Consider the following 23,697-nt stretch of genomic DNA (forward strand, 5'->3'; position numbering starts at 1 on the left):
TTTGAAGAGCAATTAACATAAAAACCCTTATGCACAACAAGGTATGAATATTGATCATTGCTGAAAGTTTGAATAAATTATATGAAATAATGAATGAGGAATTCAGGTCACAAACATTTCTCTATATATCATATAGAGTGCTAGCGATATTGCAAAAACGGCGTTCCATAAATGCGATAAGCCAATCGCATATTGGTAAAAAGTCACGTGAAATCACCCAGTCCCCATGTGCTATACTACTTGTTGCATTCCAATATACCTGCGGCCTTCAGGGCCGCAGGTTATGAGCACCATAGGGTCAACAGAGTCTTCTTGTTGATTGCCTTATAAATATAGTTTAACAAAATTTGTTGTTTTGCACTGTACCTCATTTTACCAGAAAAACTGATTTTGTTTTGAACCCTGCTTTTTTTCTCGCTCTAATTATGATAAGTAAAAATAAGCAAATTATTTGTTACTACAATGACCCATTAATACTGTTGCCTAAATGTTTGTGCTAATTTAACCTCTGCAATGGGATTGTTGTAAAGGTCATGACTTGATCTTATCTCTTCTTTTGTCCATTTCCATACATGACCATTCAAAATTTATCAATTTATGAAATTTGGAGTATACTTGAGAATTGGAGAATATTTGAAAATTGTTTTATATCTATGTACATGCATGAAAGACGTATTGATCTGTTTGTTTAAAAAAAATAAATTTTTTTTACAGATTTTATTGACATTTTTTACAATTAAGTATGGAATATCAGTGAGTTAGAGAAACCAATATTTTTCATTATTGTTCATTGCGAATGTATGGATAAATAGAGAGGCATATCTCTCCTTAGTCATTTTAAATGCTATATAATTCTTGTTAACAGCACATTCTGAAAAAAAAGTATCTCGAGTCTCTGCCTCTAAAGACTGGGCAAATGCTGAAATGATTCTAAAGAGAAAAGGGGTCTTCACAGAAAATTTCAGTGTCCTTACGAAGAATGAATAAAATATTATTAAAGACTGTTTAATTTCAACAGACTAGCACATTTAATTCCCTTTATTTGAACTTTAAGGCACACCTTAAATACTTTAACTTGACATTTGAAACTATTAGGCAATATAAATTTGATTAATGTTGGCTTAATTGAAAATCAGACAAACTGGTATATTATTAAATTGTATAAAATATTTCGTGTCGATTAAATGCGCTCAAGTCAACCGTGACGTACCGGTGCGGAGGAACATTGGATCATCGATTTTCATCCGGGTATTAGCGCGTGTAAAAAGTCAACAACAGCAGTAGAAAATACTACACAAATTTCGGGTAGAAGTAAACACAGGTGAATTCAAACGTCTTTACGGATGACATATATGTTATTGATATAAATTGACATTTTGTATACATCATGTATAAATGACTGACATAAACAACTGTTTGTGATTCACACAAATTTTCACAGTTTTCTTTAAAATTAAAATGCATGTCAATGGAATGAGTCTTTATTCAAATGGTTTAGGAATGGGAACTTTTCAAGTCATCGGTGTTCAATCTTATCCACAAAAGATGGTACAGGCAGACAATATTTCTGAAATGAAAGTTTTAGCTGTAAAATCTGATGTTACTGATGCGACGGCTGAAGCAAACAAAGAAAATGAGGTAAGAATTTCACCAAAGTTCATAATTATTATTGATTGAAATTTGAGTTAGAAAATATTTTCAAAATCAGTCTAGTAGATGTACATGTAATTATGAAAAAGAATTATGTTAATTTCATAAAAAGACAGCAGTGTTCGTTACTGTACTAGTAATTTACATATTTTAAATGATGATGTGTACCGGTACTTGTGTTTTAAAACTCGCTTTATATAAATATAAATACAAATTACAAATACACCAAAATCCTTCAGCCTTATTACTTGAAAAGAAAACAGTACTTGATAATAAACATTTATGTTTACTAAATGACACAGTATCTTGAAAAGGCGTGATTACTTTGTATGATAAAAGTCTGTAGAAAGTGACCATCTGTCAAACTGACTGGGTAATGTTTTATTGTATGCTAGAGGGGTAATTTTCACTTTGAAAAATGGTGCAGAGCTTGTTTGGTGACAACTGAATTACAAACGTTTCTATCATTTTCTGTGTATTCTTGTGGTGTATGGATGAGTTTTGTCTATAAATCGTAATTATTGATGTTGGGTATAATCAGGTTAGTTCCGATATTTATTAATAATTCATAAGTGACATTTTCATATAGATTTACTTTACTCAATGTATTTAATGTTTGTCATTCAGATTTCAGTGTGTGTATATGCCTGATGTATGGATACATGAAAGAAATTCTGTACAAATTTAGTTAAATAAAAAGCTATCAACAAGAATGAAATGCCTTGCAACATGCTTTTGTGGTGATGTTGATATGAAAGGCTTTTAAGTAACTTACAAGTGCTTTATCATCAATTATGTCGCTACATTATCTAAATATTTTAATAAAAATGTGTCCAGACTTTAATTGTCCTATTAGAATTGCTTATGATATCATAATGTAATTGTTGAAAGAGCTTAACAGAAATCCTTTTAATTAATTCTTTACTGGTACATTTAGTGAGTTATGACAATATTTCTTGGGATGGTGGCAGAGGTGAAGTTTTAACTTTTATCCTGGACTGCCAATTTTCACATGTATCAGGGATGGAGGACTAAATGGTTTCAGACATGGTATCTTCCATCAGGTCATTATTATTATATAATGGCTTAGAACGTATTCATTGCACGGGGATCAGACTGACGACCCCACAGTCCATGAATCTATGCTCTATTTCTTGAGCTAAGCAGGCGAACGGGTTAAACAATGTGTGTTTATCCTCTAAATGTATTGAATTTCTCATATGACATTTTCATTTATTCATACGACTATTTTGACCTGAAGTTAATTCTTCAAAATCCATTTTTTGCATTCATTGTTTTGTCTACAGAGTTTTGTTTAGGTCACAGCTTTTTTTCAACTGAAATCAAAATAATTTTCCTTTTTGTTTGCACTGTAAACCTATGCAGTTAATATTTATTGGATTTAATAAAAGTATTCCTGTTGCCAAAAAATGTGTAGGCATTTCAATACAATGTACTTTTCATCGACTGTGGTTTTCAGTACATTCATTTTGTAGCAGATTGAATCTGAATACTAAAATGGAAGTAACCACAGTTTGTTTGACTTTTAACACCATTTTATACAACATTGGTCACTTAGTCCATCGATATTAGTGTTTCTGGGTTCAACACCAGTGCCCAGGCCTGTTCTCCGCAGGTAACGACTTCTCCACATAAATTGCATGACTTTGTGGAGACCTAGATAGTCCCCATGGAGAACATTTGAGCCATGCCATGAGAAAACCAGCATAGTGATATAGCATCCGCGCAGTCTGGTCAGGATCCATGCTGTTCGCTAACAGTTTCTCCAATTTCAATAGGCTTTAAAAGCGAACAGCATGAATCCTGACCAGACTGCGCTAATGCGCAGGCTGGTCTGGATCCATGCTGGTCACAAACCCACTATGTTGGTTTTCTCATGTCACGGCTCATTTGCTGTTAGGGTTGGATATTGCAGCTGACAGTCATATCACAATTGTGATGTTTTGGTCTGTACTGCAGTGCATACACACTTTATTTTTCAGATCATAGTCTACAGAACTGTGTCTTGTTTAACAGGAAAATAGTCTTCATATTGAAATTTTCTGGCTAGATATTAGCAGCAAACTTAGTTTATCTCACTGTGTCTTGGCTCAGCAACAAACGAAAACAGTCCTACATGATACATTGTCACATTTTTGTTGAAATAACATTTTGAAGTAATATGTTGTCGATACATGATTTGCTCAATGGCATAATGTACCATAAATGGGTACACCAGTGAATTATACCATGCATCCCTCTTTGCTATTGAATGGGATCAAACTCGTGACTTCAAAATCTAGCCTTGTTGTACAAGACTTGAGCATCACCCATGGTGTTGTATAAATTGATAATCATATTATGCATATATTAAGTTTTAAAATGTTTTTCTGTTTGCAATATCATAATTCTAAAAAATCACAGTAAATGATGCAATTGTCTGGTTGGTTTTATGGCTATTTTTATTACACAGTAATTAATTATTCCCTCTTATAGGTACAGAAATGCTTGTACCAGACTGTATGCAATGTAGACATAGATAGATGTATAAACTATCGCTGCGAAGAAGGGCCCGAATTAGATATGCATACTTTCATTAAAAATTTAACAAAAGAGACAATAGTACATATGGGAATGATGACCTAATTTTTTGTGGACCATCTTCAGGTTGAACAAGAACTGGATTATTACAGTATGTCAAGTATCTAAAAGTCATTGTATTATGCTCAATGGAACCCTTCTCTGAAAAGCAGCAATCTATTGTGGTTCCCAAGTAGAACATTGGTAGTGGCGCTTATTGACCCTTAATCTGAATGGAACAGATAAGTGACAGTATTTGACAGGTAATGAATGCCTGAGAACAACATTTAGACATTTTATAATTATGTGATAATTTGAGTACTGGCACTGTATCTAGAGTTAGTTTATCCTGTCATAGGAAGTTGTCGTGTTGTTTGCAACAGTTTTGTACTTGCGGACAGTACAAATTAGTTCTGGTTAAAGATCTTGCAGCATTGTTAAGTAATTAAGGCTGACTAAACTTGTCTCTATTTACCAGACAGGACGGTCTGCAATTTGAGTACTGAGCGCGAAATTGTTGTAACTGTACATAAATAAAGAACAAGATACAATAGTTTCACATTCAGTCCTCAGTTTGGGGATTGTGGTTGCGGCACATAGACTGCTCTTGTTTAGATGAAGAACGAGTTACTGCTTGATGTATAAAAAGTCCGAAGTCTACGTATATTACATGAATATTTCACCTCCGGTGGAAAAGCACCTGTATTAAATTGTAATAAAAAGTCAATCTTGCAGTATCAATGGCTAAGAAAGCAATAAAATTTGTCAAATAATTTAAGAAAGTCTCCGTGCAAAAGGATATTTATTCTGGAGCACGAACAAACTTTCCATTCTTTTCTGTGTTTGAGAAAGTTTAATTGTTTTCAGACTACATTTAACTTCATAACAATGAGCAATTATTTTGTTGTAACTTTTCATTAAAAGATTGGCGATAGATGTTAAAGCGATACCCTTTTTTCATCTGTCAAAAGAACAAAATCTGGGTATATATGGGTTTATTTACATGCTAAGATATGTAATCGAAACCTTGCCACATTAGACGCAGAGCTGCAAAGGAATATAGTAATAGAAACGCCATTAGTGGCCTCGTGCAAATATTTGACTTTGTTAAGAATTGTTGATTTTAATAACCCATTGTACTTACAACAAGATTGCTTGCTTGATCAATTAGATTGTTTGCCATACTTTGATATAATTTGGAGATCTTAATCGAGCATTGTGTACATTATTTTATTACCCTACAGTTTAAAATATCCATAATTTAAACGATTTGATGTTCAAACTTTGAAGTTGGACAGGCTATTTATGGTATTAAATTGACATTCCTGTAAATTGTTCCTGCTTAAAACGTCTTAAGGGCCCTGGTAAAATAGAAAGTAGATATCTTAAGACCTTTAAGGGCAAAAAGTCAGTGGCATTAATTATTATAATTTTCATGCACACATAGGCTCAGTTGCGTCTTAATGCATCCTTACGAAACAGATAAAATGAAGTTTAGGAAATTTGTGCAAAGAAGCTAAAAGATGGTTAGAAAGAAACTAAGGCACTCATGTTTTTAAACCTGTATAATATGTCTTTTACCTTGTACACAATTCCCCTTTTCACTGAAATGTAATGTTATTTTGGCACCAGTCTCGTAAAATTTAATACATTTTATCTTGTCCTGTATGAGATCGCTCTTTCAAAAGAGTGCAAATATTGTTTACCTTATGGGTGAATGTCCGAATCCTGGTAAAAATGAAATTATTTTGGAGAAAAAAAATCAGTGCTAAAGTTTTCTAAAGTGGTTATATACTTTATTATGACATTGGTAAGATAATATTTTCATTTAAGGTACTTATTACCAATATAAGCTTAATTACTTAGTGTCATCAAGCTGTACTATATATATATGAAAATCAGGTTTTAAGACCCAGTGTTTGGAAGTACTTTTATTTAAATGTTTTCCTATCTAAATCTTCACGTACTGATAATATTGACAGAGCTTTTTATAATCTTATTGTGCTTTGAACAGGATATTTTATGGAGTGGGATTTTATAACTTTGCGACTCTTTTTCCCTTATCAGAGGTTAAAATTGAATTTCCTATTTGGTCAACTGATCCAGTTCCTCTTCAGTTTATTTATTTTATTGTATTTTCGTTTTTCTATTTTAAGAACAAATATTTTACATGAAAAAAAAGAAAAACAAAAAATTTAATTTTGTTGTTTGAATTGGATTTTATGTTGTCTTAATGTTCTAAGTTTGCTCATTATGCTAATAATACCTTAAAAACACTTTCCCCTCCAAATGTATGGGTTTTTTTTAAGTATTTCAGATCAGTTTCTTTTAAAATGTAATTGTTTTATTTTCCCTTTCTAAGGAATTTTGAATAGATATGCTGTCTTGCAAGCTAAGGATTTCATTCGGAGTAAAAGCTTACATTTTTTCAAAATCTTTTTTTTTTATCACCGGGCAAATTCTTTAGTTTTGTAGCATTATATGACAATGTTTGCGAATGTCTCAAATCATGTGTATTTTTATGTAGTTTTAATATAACTAATAAACCACAGTGTTTGATATAGCAAATATTTGCTCGTAGCAACCTCTATGTCCACATGTTTATGACAGATCGGAAAGTTAATAAATTATTCTGGAGCCATTATTGTATACATTGGTAACACACTTGTACTGTACAACTGAAAGATATTCGCAAATTTAATTTTCTAAATATGTGAGAAAATATATCGCAGTGTATTTCCCTAAGCGAGTTGATTCAGATGAAATATTTAGTTAGATATGAATATTTTCACCGATTATGTTATAAAAAAATGTGACAGGTTAATTAAGATTTATATTAAAGGTAGCCTTTTCAGCTTGCAAAAATAATCAATGTTACAGTACTTTGTGTCTAAATATGGCAGGTTTTATATATTGGACCAATGTTTGCCTTCACAAAAGATGGCTTTAAAGTCATTATCTATGTTTATCTTGAATTTACTTTCAAAAATGATTTGTACTATTCATAGCACGGTGCACGAAATTTGCATTGTACCACCTAGTGTACATCAGCGTTTGATTTGATCTGTTTAGATACCGAGTACTGAAATCACAGATTTACTTCTGATCCGTCTACGTCTCCCCCCGTCTCTGTATTCCTCTCAAATACCAGTCTGAGTCATTAGTACGAACATCTTTTACAATAATCTCTAATCTCATTAATCTGACATACAAAAGACATAGATTATAACTGTATCAGTTATGTATTGTCTTGTATCTATACAAATGCAAGCATTGTCAAATAGGTCCCGTCATATTTACAAAATTATAAAAGACGACCATTTTTTCGGGCCATTAAACATTTATTGCCGAGGTTTTGGAATGGGGTATAAGATTTGACATTACGTTAAACTTGTCAGTCGTAAAGCTATTGTTAAACGACTCTAGCTACTGTTATGATAAAGTTTTTGTTGTTTTTCAATACCCTTTAGTATACGCAAGCTTGTAGGAAGGCATGGCATCGTGAAAAATGCCTGGGAAGATATCATTGGTCTTTGACCAGTTGCCAGGGTTCCAATGACAACTGTTATTTGAGATTCCCAGGGTAAATTCAGGTTACTATAAACAAATTAATTAAAATGCATCAGAAGCATTATTTCTGATTTAGTAACTGATTTGAGCCCATGGTTGCTGTTCTAGTTCATACTTCGTTAGTAAAAACCCATGCTTGGATCACGTTCCTGTTAGACCGCTGCTTCTAAGTAGACAGAACTGAAAGTTAATGCAAACTGAATTTTTCAGAAACTTTAATGTTTAATCCTGCAGTCAGGTTGTGAGTTCCCGCCTTATTTAAGTTTGAGTCACAATCACACCTGTGCTTTTGATGCCAGTTGTTTTCCTGTCGGAAATTGATACTTTTAGATTTTTTACATTTAGTGGACTTTACAAACAATCTGTAATGACAAAGATGTTTAAACTGGTCATTTAAATCAACAATAAGTATAATGCTGCATATACATAATAATATGTATATTATATTAAAAACTGTTGATGGGTGGGGTATCAAACTTTTAATCACAGATTGACGGATAGTCTAGTCATGGCCTGCTTTAGAATATTACTTTGACCTACCTGTTATGGTAAATGTCGTTACAACAATTTTACTAGTCCATAACATGATTTTAAGTGTATATTTGGTTGGAGGACATTTTATTTTCTCTGGCAAGATGAATGATTTCACCCATCAAGAGTTTTTATTGTAACTGATGGTATCATGTATCAGTAGCTGAGTTACAACTTTAAATGCAGGAGCAATGATCTACCCATTAAAGTATGTGCGGTATTTTGATAGAAACCTATGTGTTTAGAATAGGGTAGCTTTATTAAAGGGCACAGACATTTTTTCCAGCGAAAACAGATTCAAGCTTTCCATGAAATGAAATAGAAATACAAGGGTGGATCCAGGGTTTTAGACAAGAGGGGATAGGTTTGCCACTGAGAACTGGAGGAGGATAAGGTAAAAGGTTGCAAGTAGCCTAGCTGTGATCTCAGTTGCCCGCACCAGTATCGAGCAACGTTAGTGGAAAATTGCTCCACAATTCCTTAGATCTTCATTTTACATCTAACCACTTACTAAATAGACACAATTTGTATGTAAAGCTGTGTATGAACTTAGCAAACAAAAAAAATTGAAATTCATTAGAAAACCGCAGCAACTGATCCAGCAAATATCTTAAGTGAATTTAATTGTTAAACATGCTGTTAAACCACACAATTGGAGAATTATGATATTTTCGGTATTTAAAGTGCTAATGTTGTAAACAATAATTGTAAAGCTGTCTTTGTTTCCGTATTTGGCTAATTAGCATGCACAAGTATTAAACTTGTTCACTTCAACATCAAACTTTGAACTAATGAGAAATGTCCAGATGGCCTAAAGTGGTAAAATGAGAAATTAGTCTCTGCTGCCAAAAGCAGGCCTATCCTAAGCTTGAGGCATTTTAGGGCAGTCACTGTTTGTCAAGTCATTTGAATTACGACACATTGCTCACTTAAACAGTGGTCATTTGATCGATCTGAATGCTTCTATGTTTTTGTGTGATTAATACAGCTCAAGTTCAGCTTTCCTATTTTTCTAGTAACATTATAAGAACTTTTTCTCAGCAACATCATTTCAGGTTGACCATTTCATTTGTTAGAGCCTTTGCAGTAGATATCGAGGGCTTAGAGCGAAACTAGTCTATCTGCTTCTATTTCTATATACAGATAGACCAGTTTCGCTCTAAGCCCTCGATATGTTAACTGATGTTAATCCAGGGTTCGAATTTAAGCTCGCATACTTGCGAAATGCGAGTGCAAATTTCAAACTGCGAGGTGAGATTTCAGACACCAGCATTTTTTTGCGAGTGAAAATTTTTGTCCCAATAATGTGCATTTCTAACGGTTGTCTCGATCTTACACTGTTCTTTCTTTAACAACTCGCGGTCATTGCAGCGCATTGTCATTTGCAGAACGAATTTCGGAGCACTCTTTCATCTTTCGTCGTAAATGGAAGTTTACACTCGATACATGTCCCGTGTGCATGTCTTTTCAACTGCTGACGAGTACCTGTGCCAATTTTGATGACGTTAACAGCATCCGGTGGGTTTTTTGGTAATCTATAATAAGTTACTATTTATATAGCGCAAATATGATTGGCTGGACTCGTCACATTGATGTTTGCGTTAATGTTCTAATAAAGTGACAAGTCGCGGAAAATGCAAGTTGTTTTTTCATTTAGCAAGTTAAAAAAAATACCACTTGTGAAAAAATGCAAGTAGAAAATCTGGCTAAATTCGAACCCTGTAATCTACAGCCCAGGTTTTGTCAGGCTCAGTCAGAGCTATAAACAAAACCTTGCAACTGCAAGAGGAAAGACGATATAATTCTTTTAGTTTTGTACACTGCTAATCCTTCCTTGGTCTAAAACCCAAAGATAGATTCAAAGTATTTTGAAACGATTTTTCTTCAGATGTAAATGATAAAAAAATTTCAGTCCACAATGCTGATGTACACTTTGTATATTGCTATAGTACAAGTTGTACATATGAAGTAAAAGGACTAATAAATTGTTAGGTTGTCATGGATATGTTGTTTTTGCTTGTTTTGCCTCAACAAACGTTAATATCATGTATTCATTTAATGTCAAAGCCAGCTTTCTTGTTTTGTCCCATTTTCCCTGCGGGCAAGTATAATTTTCATTTGGACCTTGGCTACAAATCAATTCGCCACGGTACTAATGATGTTGGTTTTGGTCCAGAAATAGATACCCATTGTCGTGTGTACACATGTGACACACATTACAGGGCAGAGGAAGGTCACTGTATTTTTAGACATGCATAACTAAATAGGGAGCAAGAGGAGAAAACAGTCTGAATGTCATTTAACAACAAAAATCTGACACCTTAAACTGACACTTAAGATTTCCGACTGACAGTCCTTTTTCGTTAAGAATGAAGGTAACCAAATGTTTGAGATGTGAATTTTACTGATAGGATCTAACACGGCATAAAATTTATGAAAAAAAATCTGCAAAACTTAGAATGTAATATCAAGAATAGTAAAATTCTGACAGAATCAAATAAAGCATGTTAATATTGCACAGGCATTACAAGTATCAAATATTATTATAACATGATTCTTTTCATAAATCAACGGTCAACAGTTTGTACTACTGTACCGATCTGTAGTTTGACACAAAGTTTTGTAGAATTTTGTAGAACTGAAGTCAGACTTGAAGAAAAAAAATATGAAAATTGATTTCAGATGTCATCTAATAATTAACACCTATTGAATGGCCTGTTAATAGTCAGACTTTTGATCCTCAGCCTTTCTGCCCGGGACAACAGTTGTAACTATTGCCTGGCACATGGTCATTCAGGCCTTGGGCAACAGTAATTTGAGTATATATCGACCAGCAAGCTATTTAGTAAGTGTATGTACTATATCATATTGATAATGCCCAAGAATATTCAAATTATAGAAAGCAATTGGTACAGAGGTGGAGGTCGCTTTTATATGCAAGGTAAATTTAAATCTAATAAAATTTACAACACAATGCCTTATGATTTATAAATTTTGACATTATGGGGAAAAATGAAATTAAATTGGTATACTTCTAATTTATAATGGTTATATATTTTGTGTTAAAGGTAAAAGGCCATTGAAGCCATAAAACTTAATAATTAAGGGATATTTATAAATAGCAAAAAATCAAAGACAGTTTAAACTGCGCTGAATGTTTTCAGCCACCATTAGGTCATGCTTTTAATTGATTTTGTCCCGTTAAGATATGAAAATGACTCAGTGATTCATTTCTGCATGGCTGCAGTTACATGTATGTCATGCGGTTATTTTAATATGAGTTTAGTTGTAAAACAGTACAGTGGTGCAAGAATAGAGTGTCAGACTTCTAGATCTAGTCACAGGTTTGAATCTCAGTGAGAGCAGAACCACAGTCCGTTAATTACCAAAGAATGAGTTGCAGTCAGCTCAGTGTTGATAGCATGAACTTCCTCTACAATAAATGAAAAATAAATAACTTTTAACCAACATACTTATCTATGTTGCAGAAATAACTTGGACAAACTTGTTGGGATGATGGGGTGGGGGAGGGGTTGGGGACGGGAATGGAATCAGAACAGTTGTGTCTCCCTGATTTTAGATGATGACAGTTTTGTAATTAGCTTTTGTACAAAAGAGTCAGAACAGCATCACTTTTTGTGAAATGATTTGGAGAACTTAAAAAGTGTAAAAACTTCTGTCTTGATTGTGAAGTGTTGATCCAAACTGACTCACACGTGACGTCTCTCCCCCTCCCAACCAGACATAAGTAAGCATGCTCTCCCCACCTTAAACGTTCTTGTAATCTAAGAGAAAATGAATAGCTCCTGCTTTAACTACTAACCATTTACTCCTAAATCGGGGCCTCAGTGGCCCAGTGGTTAAGGTCGCTGACTTCATATCACTTGCCCCTCATTGATGTGGGAGCCTCACTCGGGGCGTTGAATTCTTCATGTGAGGAAGCCATCCAGCTGGCTTATGGAAAGTCGGTGGTTCTACCCAGGTGTCCGCTCGTGATGAAATAATGCAAGGAGGGGCACCTGGGGTCTTCCTCCACCATCAAAAGCTGGAAAGTCGCCATATGACCTATAATTTTGTCGGTGCGACGTTAACCCAACAAAATATATAAATAAATTTACTCCCAAATCGAATTTGAGCCTTCGGTTTAATATAGTATTTTGCATGCATATAAGGAATTAATCTAGATTTTGTCAGTCAGGCTGAATGGAGTGCCATGCTGAGAAAGGCACTTGCACTCTTCCTAGATGGTTTTTGAAATAATACAATATACTCAGGTATGTTCCTTAAAAAGGTAGCAGTCTAGGATCCTGCAGTTTAATATTCTGACCTTTTAGACTGCTGGTGGCAAGGGATTTTGCCTTTGCAGCCAGTGCAGACCAAAATCAGCCAGCAAGGACGATCATGGTCTGCATTGTTCGCTGTTCAGTCAGTAAATTTTCAGTGAACACCCTTTTACATAATAAATTTTACTGACCAAATTGAATGATGGACCAGTCCACTTTAGAAATTTAGCAGGGTAAGGGTTAATATGAGCCCAACAACTTATTTGATAGAGAGTACATATTTATGGCTTTTGAGGTAAGGAGTTCGATCCTGGAAGGGACGCTTGTTCTCTGTGAGGATTTGATAAAAGACATTATGTCTGAATTAAGCAATTTTGTACTCCACGTATGATTTATACTGAGAAGTTAGCAGTAATACTTGCAGAGAACTGGTTAGTACAGTTACTGAAACATTGCCTGACATTATAAAACTGGAATATTGTTGAAAACATGGCGCTAAACCCAAAACAAATAAACAAAGTTCCAAATTCATAATATTAAAGAACATACACAACTATTAGTACCAATTATTTTTGAGATAACGTACTCCTGAAAAGGAAAAAAATATATATTATTATGTACATAAATGAAGAGTATCATTACAAAAACAATATTTAATTATATGTTTTATTTACTTTATGAAATCCATTAATGATGTTGCTAATATTTCAGCATGTTTTATTGATTATACGGTAATCATTGCACATTGATTTTTCCATCCCAGGAGACAAGCAGAATAAATTATAACAAAAAAATATAGCAGAAAGAAAAAGCACCTACATCGACTATAAACCCAATAATTTTACACTTTGTCAATTACTTTGTGGCTTAGCATAGTAATAAATTGCCATTTGTAACACATTTAATAGGATACCTGAATGACCCATCTTCTATTGTCATTCTATTGTTGGACCAATGAACACCTGTGTCAAGGGGTGTCTGGACGCAAATGGAAATTTCTACACGACAGAATATTGAACTACCGTTTTATAAGGTAAAGGCAAAACACGCTATAAAATACATGAACCAGTGTTTTATTGCAACTCTAATTCATTTCAAGTTGTAAGTTGATATAAAACTGTATATATCAAATTTTGATGACAGCCTTTGTCCCCCATTTTAAGATAATGGATCGGTTCTTGATGTAGATTAGTCTATACACACCTGAGACAAACTTCATTGATTGTTGGATTTGAAACAGACTGAATGTATTGATACAGGCCTTAATGATGTAAACAAAGATGTCAGTTATTTCCTTGGCTCGGTATGTCGGATAGATAGAGTGAAATAGAAAGAAAAAAGTGAAAAACCGAGGAGTTAACGGACAAACTATGAGAAGATGCTGCTCACCACACAGATAATATCACCTGTAAGTCTTATTTTAGAACTCCGCTTTAAAATTCAATTTTGTCGTATTAAATTCCGTAGATTTTTTTGTATTTGTAATTGGATTAGGGTCGCTTGTTATTTTCATTTGAAGTACTACAACATATTTGTGTCAAAAGTGAATAATTTTGGGATGATAAGTTGAGAATGTAAACAGAGGTTTTGTACCGTAAAATTATGTTTTCAACCAGCTGTATGTAGGTATTAAAGGTAAGTGAATGAAACTTACTTTTACCGATCAATGTATGAAATGGTGTGAAATGAGTTAAATCAAACGAGGAAATGTTATTGCCCTAGGTGGGTATTTTGATGAATCATTATTTAATATTTTAATTGCAAATTTAGAAATTTTTGTTAAATTTCATTACAGTAGCTACGACGGTTCATACAGTTTTATCGATAGACTGGATAAGATCTCAGTGTAATTATTAAGTAATGCATGTTTGTCGATCAAAAATAAATTAGAATTTATAATGAAGTTTATATAATAAGGTTTCAAAGGAGGGTTAAGTTAAACAAAGGACTGCATTATAATCGTCTCAGTGAAATAAATAACAACCACTAAGGACTCCGATCTGACATGCTGCCTCTTCCTCCACCCTCAATCCCCATGCTCCAGTGTAAAGTTTGTATGCATTGGAAATACTCTTCAATCGACCCTTTATTATTCACCCAGGCAAACAGCTGCTCTCCAATCATTCAATACATGTACATAAAATGTTGAACACTCAGTTGACAGTCGTTATGCGCAGTCACATTTTACACAATAATGGATTCGATAAAGGACCAACACTTCAGCTATCAAAGTCAATTTAGCTGTGTTCCGCATTAAGTTTCGTTTGTCAGATTTCGTCTCATGTACACAAGAAACTTGAAGAGGCTGTAAATTTATTCATGTTTATAATCGAAGGTTGTAAATCGACTTGATAAGGCACACAATGTTAACCCCAACCTGATTGACACGATTTGTCTCTTGATTGAATTTTGTTTGTGACTTTAGACAGAGGTATTCATTTCTATACTGAGAAATCACTTTATTTCCACGGGCATTAAATTTCGTGGTTAATACATTTTTAATTGGGATTTAATTTCGTGAAATGACGCAACCACGAAATCCAAGAAAATTAGTCCCCCACGAAAATCAACGATTTCACAGTATTTGTAACTATGGTTTGGTTAATGTTCAGTTATAATTCAAAAGAATAATGTAAATTAAGAGTTTTCTTTCAAAATTGTTCTGTAAACATCTGTTTTACTATCGGAACCATCCTTTCAGAGCGTAGAAAACAAGCAAGGAATATGATAGCAGACCTTGTTTGTATGTAAGCTTATTTCTAATCACCACCTATAATCCATATTGGCGACTGCTCTTCTCCTTATGTGAGCATTACCTAGTTGGAGGAGTAGGGGCTCAAACTTATGACCCCACTGGTTTGATATGATTCCAAAGGGCTCTGTGGTCCCAAAACGACAGGAGACAGTACATCAAAAAGAAAACAGCAAAATATATTTACAAATGATACTTTTCCATAAAGTATGACTTAATGCATTGTTGTTGTTTAAATTGCTCTGAATCCTAAACTTATTACTTCATTGTTAAAATTTATTGCATTCTTCTTTCCTATTAATCATAAAAGCATGTCATTAAAATATATTTACTATTTAAACCATCGCAAGTTAAATACGCAAGTCAAGTACATCTTGATACAGTTGATGACTTCAGTGTTTGTGAGGCTATGAACTATGGCGAATAAATTTTGGGAAACAATTAAATCTTTGAAGTTCATGGACAGTACTCAATATTTTATGTCAAAAAGAGATAATAACATTTTGAATTGGTCGATGAAGTTTTAAGATATGAAAATGCTACACTTTGTCCAAATTTAGGACAGACTGGACACTGTGCGACATTTACGTCATTAATTCTGACCTTGGATACAACCTTAACCCGATAAAATTCTATAATGAACTTGCCCATTTTCAATTTGGACAGTGCCATTAACTGCTAAAAGGGATGCTTAGCAAAAAGATACTGACTGATGAGCAAACAGTGCAGATCTTGATCAGACTGCATGGATGTGCAGGCTGATCATGATCTACACTGGCTGCAAAGGCAGAATCAATCGTGTCCAGTATTATAAGGGTTAAGATCATTGTAAGGATATTATTTGAACAAAATGACTTCTGTATTCTTATGAAAAAGCAGGTTAAATTTCCTAGCAGCGCCGTTTTTAGGCCATTTTCATCATCAATTTTAGCATAATCGTCAGCATCTTTAAATAGTACTGAGGATACTCAGAGTAACTCGCTCTTGGTTTAGCTGTGCTCTAGATGCTCGGTGGGAATCTAATGAACAGAAACAGATCAAAACAAGTAAGTGTTTAGTCAGGTCAGTCGTCACAACAGCACAATACAGCAATCTTAATGATTAGCATACACATGTGGAAATGTACAGTGAAACTGTGAATGCAAAGGAGAGACTTTCAAGGCCAAGTGGTTAAGGTCGCAGACTTCAGATCACTGAAGTGGATGGGATGTAGAATTCATCTTGCAAGGAAGCCAACCAGCTTAGAGACGAGTGTGAGTTTTGATAAACGCAATATAAACGGAGTTGTTCAGAAACTGGATAGCTAAAAGATCTAATGTTTGCAACTTTAAAATCCGCTCCATTACATTGTGGTACTGCATGATAATCGCATTAGCTAGACGTTAAGATTCCGATATGTACCATTTCAAACGGACTTTAAAATAGACACTGTCTGTAAAAAATTAAATTGCAGGACGAGGACAAGTTGCTTTCGAAGAATTTGTCAAGCACTGATTATATAATAGAAGCAATATTCTAACATAAAATTGCTGTTCTTGTCATTTTTCGAGTGAGTTTTAACAGAGAGAAATGACTTCAACATTAAAACAACAACGCAGATATTCCCGCGCATTTCATGGAAATTTTATGACGAGGGATAATTTATTTGTTTATTAGTTTTTTTCCGCATTTTATGTTAGGATAGCGTTAACGCATGTTTATTTTGTGTTATAACATCTTCAGCATTCCTAGGGAAATGTTGGTACCCTCGCCATACTGGGCTAGGGCACCATCCAATCCCTCGGGATTCTGCAGAATGTTATAACACGAAAAAACATGCGTTATCCCTACACTGAAAGACATTCTTTGTAAGAAATTGTAAAAACAGTACCGTTTAATCAATTTCATATTCTGTATGGTCTGTTTTAGTGTACCCTTTGAAAAACCATCTCTATTTATGCAGAACAATTCAGATATTGTTTAGATTAAACAACAAGATATTTCAACAAAATTAAAAAGTATATAGGGAAAAGATTGAACCTAAGATAGCCAGTGCATTTCTTCATCAAATTTTACCCGAGGGTTGAATAAATGGCTGTGTACTTTTGTAAAAAAGCGAATTAACTGGATTTATCAATCAGGCTCTAATGTATATTAGTGATTTTTTCCCCCCGTTCTTGGTATAGTTGTCGCTATTAAAAGCCCAATTTGCGGTAAACATTTTTCTTATTAAAGTAAATAGTAGAAAAAGATTGGTATAGCGTTTTGTCATTCAGTGTTGTTCCTAAGTGACAGTGACACTGAAAATGAATGTATCCTAACATGTTAAACAGACAAAATTGCCGTACCATACTTATTCTAAACATTTCAGAAGTTTGTTTAAATTATCAGTTATATTTTCTTGTGTATATTTATAAATTAAAAAGCTTGATACAGTGGTTTCATTGGCATTTAGCTTATTTCAGTGCAATACTAAGCTGCAGTTGTATCGTAAGCATTTCTATGAAAAGTTTGTTGTATATTCAAAAAGCTAGTTGCATTAAAGTTTAATAATGTTTTACTGACATTAAATGTTATAAATTAGGCATAGGTTTGTTACTTCATTCATCATCTACTCTGCATTGTTCTCAAATTCATTCCATATTTGGGGTATTATTATTACACGTCAGCCGTACATGAAAGTATCATATATTCCACAAAATGTGTAGTTATGACTTTTAAGTGAAATTAGTAATGCTTAAGAGGGCTACAAAGCATTATTATCAAATAACATCTTTTCTTATCTCGTCTTATCTCAAAAAACGTAAAATGCAGATAACGTCTAATACATTCAGATTTTTTTTTAGCGTATTTATGGTAAATGTGTTATGTCCAATGGCCTAAGGACACACATGAAACATGTATGTATGTCAGAAACATTCGCTTTAGTTATTTTATACCTGCAAATTATCTCTATAATATTGATGTGTTTACCTGACATATGTCGAGAAATGAAAGCTTTCCATTTTTTTCTTGTCTTCAAATATGTGACTTAGTGTTGAGTGTATAACGTAAATGGATGCATACTGACATTTCGACTGAATCTACATTTTGTACTGTGTTTTTGTTAACTTGTGCCAAGTGAAGTAAAAATTTTCAAATCGAAAAGGAAAAAAGCCTGTGAAACATTTGTGAACGTGGACTTTTACTTTTAAGCAGAAGATTTCCAGTATTGGAGAATGTTCTTGGTTTGTAACCCCTTTTAACTTGTACGCATGACTTATTTGCAATAATTTCAGTGTTACAGAACTTGTTTTATATTTTTGCAGGAAAAGTGTTCATGGCTCCAGTGGAATTGTTTCGAAAGTCTATTTAAGCATTTTTTTGTTACCTCTGAAGTTTTCATTTGGTTTCACATCTTAGCATAGGCAAGTACTTGGTGCATGATTAACATTCAGTAGGCTTAATTAAGTTCAATATCAAATGAATAATATAAATTAAAAGTTACAAAATATAAAAAAAAAAAGAACTCAAAAGGGTTGACGAAACTTAAAGGTTAATATGAGCTGAGTTAAAATGGTTTCGAAAAGTGATTGTAGACTTGTTATTTTTTGCAGCATCGCTAATGCACAATGAAGCAGAAACATTAACAAAGTGGTTAGGTTTTCACCTGTAGTGAATGATTGATTGTCCTTTCCCTTTAGCTTTCCAATCTCCATTACAAAAGATCTATTCTGAAAACACAAGTAATGTCGGAAATCTAATCATATCGGAAGTTGTGAATAAAAATAATGATTCACTTAAAAGTTTTTATTTTGTTGGAAACATATATAAATAGTAGTGTTTTGTTTACTGAAAGATCGAAAGTTATAACTTTTGTTTAATTGATTACCTCCCTTTCTAGGATTTTTTTTTAAGTTTTCTGAAAAATTTAGTAGTGTAAGTTTAAAAAATTATGTTTTCTATTTAATGTTAAGATAGTAGACAGGATGGCAGTTTTTTTGTTTTTTTTTGTTGTTTTTTTTTGTTATAATGTCCTGTTCAGATTACAGGGTTAAAATAATTTCCCTTTTTATTTGTTCTGCAAATGGAAGAAAATACTCGTATTTGCAGTAGCAATTTAAATGACTGTAGATTTCAGGAAATGAAGATTATATGGTTAAAAATAGTCAAATTTCTTTGCTTATTCTGATGACAAAAAGTAAAGGTGTGAAGTAAATGGTTATATGCTTGTCAAGATCAGAAAAAATTACATAATGTTGTGTCTAAAACGGTCCTTGTAACATACAAACATGGCACCTGACATGTCGATCTGTACACTATAGTCTTAGACAATATGCTGCTCTACTTTTCAAACGACTTTTGTTGTGTCTAAAAGATCAGAAAAAATTACATGATGTTGTGTCTAAAACGGTCCTTGTAACATACAAACATGGCACCTGACATGTCGATCTGTACACTATAGTCTTAGACAATATGCTGGTCTACTTTTCAAACAACTTGAGACAGAAAATGTAAGAAAAAAAAAAGAAATTAAAGAATTAAGAGTTTTAAAAGTATGGCCCTGTTTAATTAAGTAAATTGTTCAAATTTCCCAGTGTGTTACGTGTTGTCACCTAGTCTTCCATTGGTTCTGTTGTAAGTATGACTCTATGTAAATGTTTCTTTTGTGCCTTTTTGTTCCTAAACTATTTCTGTTTTGTTTTGATGATCGACTCAACATTCGTCTCACTATATTGACAATTGATCTTGCCTTTAATAATGCTGAGCTGAGGAAATGCTGAAGTGACAGATGTTACAGGCGTTTAATTCATCATGACAGAAAGGACTCCTGACAGAACAAAAGAAGTCATTGCTGTAAAACGGCATATTTTTTTTCATTTGCTTCCCTGTTAGTATTTTTTTTTCCAGGTTACCAAAATGAAAATGACCTTCAGAATTTCACGTCTGAATGGAACTGCCTATATGTCCATTTATATGACATTTTCTGTTGCGTTGATTGAAACATTACTTTTATTAGTATTTTTCTTGCCGATCTCTCTCTGAGAGCTACTAGAGAGCTAAATGACACAAAACAGATGAGTAAAATCATTTTCTTTTTTAGTGGTAATTGGACCATTTTTGCTACATCAATTTAGTTTGACATTAAGCTTGTCTGTCATGGGAATGTTTTAATTCCATTGATGGAAGCAGGACTTAATTCTTAGACCTCATCAAATAGTATTGTTCTAGTGATCATGTGACCAGACTTAGATCCTTGTCAAGTGGATGCTTGGAGATTGTCCCTACAGTCAAACGACAGCTAGAGACTGATTGCGGGGTATTAAAAGTTTGTCAGCAAATTGAATTCATTGATTTCGCGCAGGAAATATTTCTGTGTTTTCTGACTGATAATTGTGATTGCTGAGCAGTTAGACTGTACAAATGTTATTGATAAAGTTTGCACATTGAAATATGCTGTCATAACCGTTGATTGCATTTTATCAATAATTCTTTTATTATTAATAATCTCCGCTGGATCATTTAGCGAGAGGTAAGCTTTTATCTGTAATATTGTTCAGTTTGTGTCGGATTCACTCAGTCTTTGTTTATTTTATCTCCGATCGTGCTGTTGAGAAACACTTTTAGTTTCCTACTATTGTATCGTTACACAATACCCAGTGTTTGTACAGGGTTGAACCGTTTAATATTGAAACATTTTCAAATAAAGATATCATGCTTGTCTAAGTGACTTTCGACTCTGTTTGAAGGATGTTTCAATTTGTAAAGTTTGAATAGAATGTTTAAGTGAAAATTTGAATGAAGTAAATCGCAACAAGGAAATGGTGAACGACAAATGACTGATTGGGATTGATTTTTGTGATTTGAAATGTTATATTGTTATATTTGCAAAAGAAAAAGGGAAGAAAAACAACAAATTACACTGCAATTCGGGGGCCTCCGTGGCCGAGTGGTTAAGGTCGCTGACTTCAAATCACTTGCCCCTCATCGATGTGAGTTCGAGCCTCACTCGGGGCGTTGAATTCTTCATGTGAGGAAGCCATCCAGCTGGCTTACGGAAGGTCGGTGGTTCTACCCGTGTGCCCGCTCGTGATGAAATAATGCACGGAGGGGCACCTGGGGTCTTCCTCCACCATTAAAGCTGGAAAGTCGCCATATGACCTATCATGTGTCGGTGCGACGTTAAATCCAAAAAAAAAAAAAAAAAAAAAAACTGCAATTCAAAAATTACAAAAATTGAACATAGAACTAAATGTTAATTCTGATACTGTAAATTTTGTACATTAAATTTTGTGATGCAGCAAAAAAAATTCCAAAGAAATGTAACAGTGTTGAAAAATAGTTTGAGGTATTTAAACAAGAAAAAAAAGTTAACATTCATGATAGAGATGTGGCTCACATAAAACCCTAAAGCATGCAGTTAATGATGGAAAATCTGAATGTCGTCAGTCGAAATGTCATTAATTTTTAATGCAAATCGTTAAATAGTATTCCCAGGTGAACTACTTAACGGTATTGGATGTTTTTAATGATGAGAGTATGTTTCGTTGTTAGACATGAGCAGTGTGTGGTATAAAAAAGCAACGGTAAACATAATATCAGTGACATTTGTATTGATCAGGGAAAAAATACAGAATTCCGTGTAATGTGGGCTTAACCCCTCTTACACTGTTTGATTGCTTGTTGTAAACAGATAATGCTAACAAGTAAATATACCCTGTTTGTATATGATAAAATAAGCCTTACAGGTTGTTAAAAACGTCAAAAGTCAGCTAAAGTGATATATTATGGTAGATATAGTAATGTGGGTAAAATATGTTAAAAACATGATAAATGTTAAATTTTTCTTTTTTTTAACCAGGGGAGACAACTGTTATACCTTATGGTATCAAACTCTACAGGTTGTCTTTCTTGAATAGAGAAAAATATATTAGCTCTTTTTCAGGTTTTCTGTTTTTCAGCATTGTTTTCAGTAGATTTTTGCATAAATGTTAGAAATAATGCTAATAATCATTGCAGATTGAAAGGGGCGTTTTGAACTCAGCTGGATTGAGACGGACAAGGTAGGTCCCTGGATTGGAGATGTTATGCATCTCATTTTGCATGAGGAATGATTATGTCCACACAATTTTCATGTTGAATATATTGCATGATATTCTGATTTTCAAGAATTTGTTTTATACTTGGTTTTGGTTTAGATGCTTGAATTGGTATAAAATGTTTGTATTTTTCTTTCATGTTATGATTTCATGCTATTTTATGGTTGACTAGAAACTGTGTGCTAAACTGGCATGGCCTATTTATAACACCGAAACAGTAATGGTTTCCGGGTTACATGTTTGCTTCTGAATGAATATTCCACTGCTAGCCTTTGTGTAGTCAGAAGACCTAGTATATCCTAGTCTGAAACTAATCTGTAGGTTTGCAAATTTATCCAAAAGTATGCAAAATAATAAAACTTGAGCACTGTCTGCATTGTTATGTTATTGTCCTGTTTTTAACATTCACTCTTTCTATTGACAGGTTCTATTTATAAATTTTCTTGTATATTTCACCTGTCAGACTCACTCATATCTAATTTTATTTTTAGACTTTTGTGTCTATTTTAGCACCTGTCAAATTGTAATTCAGGTTGACGTCTGCTACAAGTACAAGTTTATCAGTTGTTTTCATGTAATCAGTTTTTCATTAAAAATTAATTGTGTTTACACATGTTTTTACTCATCTGATGGCATGTACCCTATATTTGAACCTGGGCAAAAAATATTCTCAGACAACAACAGGAATGACTGGGAAAACTTAAACAGGGATCTTTGGGTATGTACAGATGACAATATCATGAGTGTTGTTATGCTATTTCATGGATTGCTGGAATTTCTTTTCTACAAAGGGAGGCAACTTTGGTATGACTGTTACAATGCTTATAGTGACTACTTTCCCTTTATTACTTTTGGAGCAGATAAACACTTTCCCCACCCACTACATGAGATAGATATATACACAGGATTTGAAGTTACCTCAGATTAGTATCTTCTTTTTTTTTTCAAGTAAATAGTTTCATATTGAATGATGTTTTCCAGTGATTCAGTGCCAGTGTCTGCCAAGTAATATCTAAATCAGATAAGGTTCACTGCTTACCTTTATAAAAACATAACTCATCACAAGCTACTGCTTATCAGCATCTGGCTTGCAGAGAGGATCTCAATAGGGGAAAATAATTTTTGTTATAAAGACTAGGAAAAGAAGAAAAGTTTTCAGTATAGCTCAAATAGATTGATTTTTTCATAAAAACATTTACCCAGATTCTGTGGAGAAATATATTTTTATTTACAGTTTTGAATAGTTTATTAGTCAACATTTACAAAAAGTCAT

General features: G+C 33.5%; 2 protein-coding genes across 12 annotated transcripts in view; one reads left to right on the forward strand and one right to left on the reverse strand.

Moving 5' to 3' along the window:
• Window positions 1–23,697, reverse strand: part of LOC123563897 (voltage-dependent anion-selective channel protein 2-like) — a 372,548-nt gene that overhangs the window by 133,946 nt on the left and 214,905 nt on the right. The gene's annotated exons all lie outside the window — the stretch shown is intronic.
• The window catches only part of LOC123563892 (RNA binding protein fox-1 homolog 2-like), a 54,538-nt gene continuing 32,134 nt past the window's right edge, over window positions 1,294–23,697 (forward strand). Inside the window, exons 1-2 of one of the 11 annotated variants that reach the window (XM_053536543.1) lie at window positions 1,301–1,638; window positions 22,345–22,388. Coding sequence is in view for 6 of the 11 variants with exons in the window: in XM_053536528.1 (XP_053392503.1) it covers window positions 1,459–1,638 (180 nt within the window). In the remaining 5 variants the exon portion in view is untranslated. Of the gene's footprint in view, window positions 1,639–2,102; window positions 2,192–13,838; window positions 14,023–18,548; window positions 18,573–20,640; window positions 20,858–22,344; window positions 22,389–23,697 lie in introns of those variants that run through there. The other 10 variants (XM_053536542.1, XM_053536541.1, XM_053536545.1 and 7 more) reach the window with 10 other exon arrangements.

This window comes from Mercenaria mercenaria, chromosome 2 (genome assembly GCF_021730395.1).
Source record: "Mercenaria mercenaria strain notata chromosome 2, MADL_Memer_1, whole genome shotgun sequence".
NCBI classification, from domain to species: domain Eukaryota; kingdom Metazoa; phylum Mollusca; class Bivalvia; order Venerida; family Veneridae; genus Mercenaria; species Mercenaria mercenaria.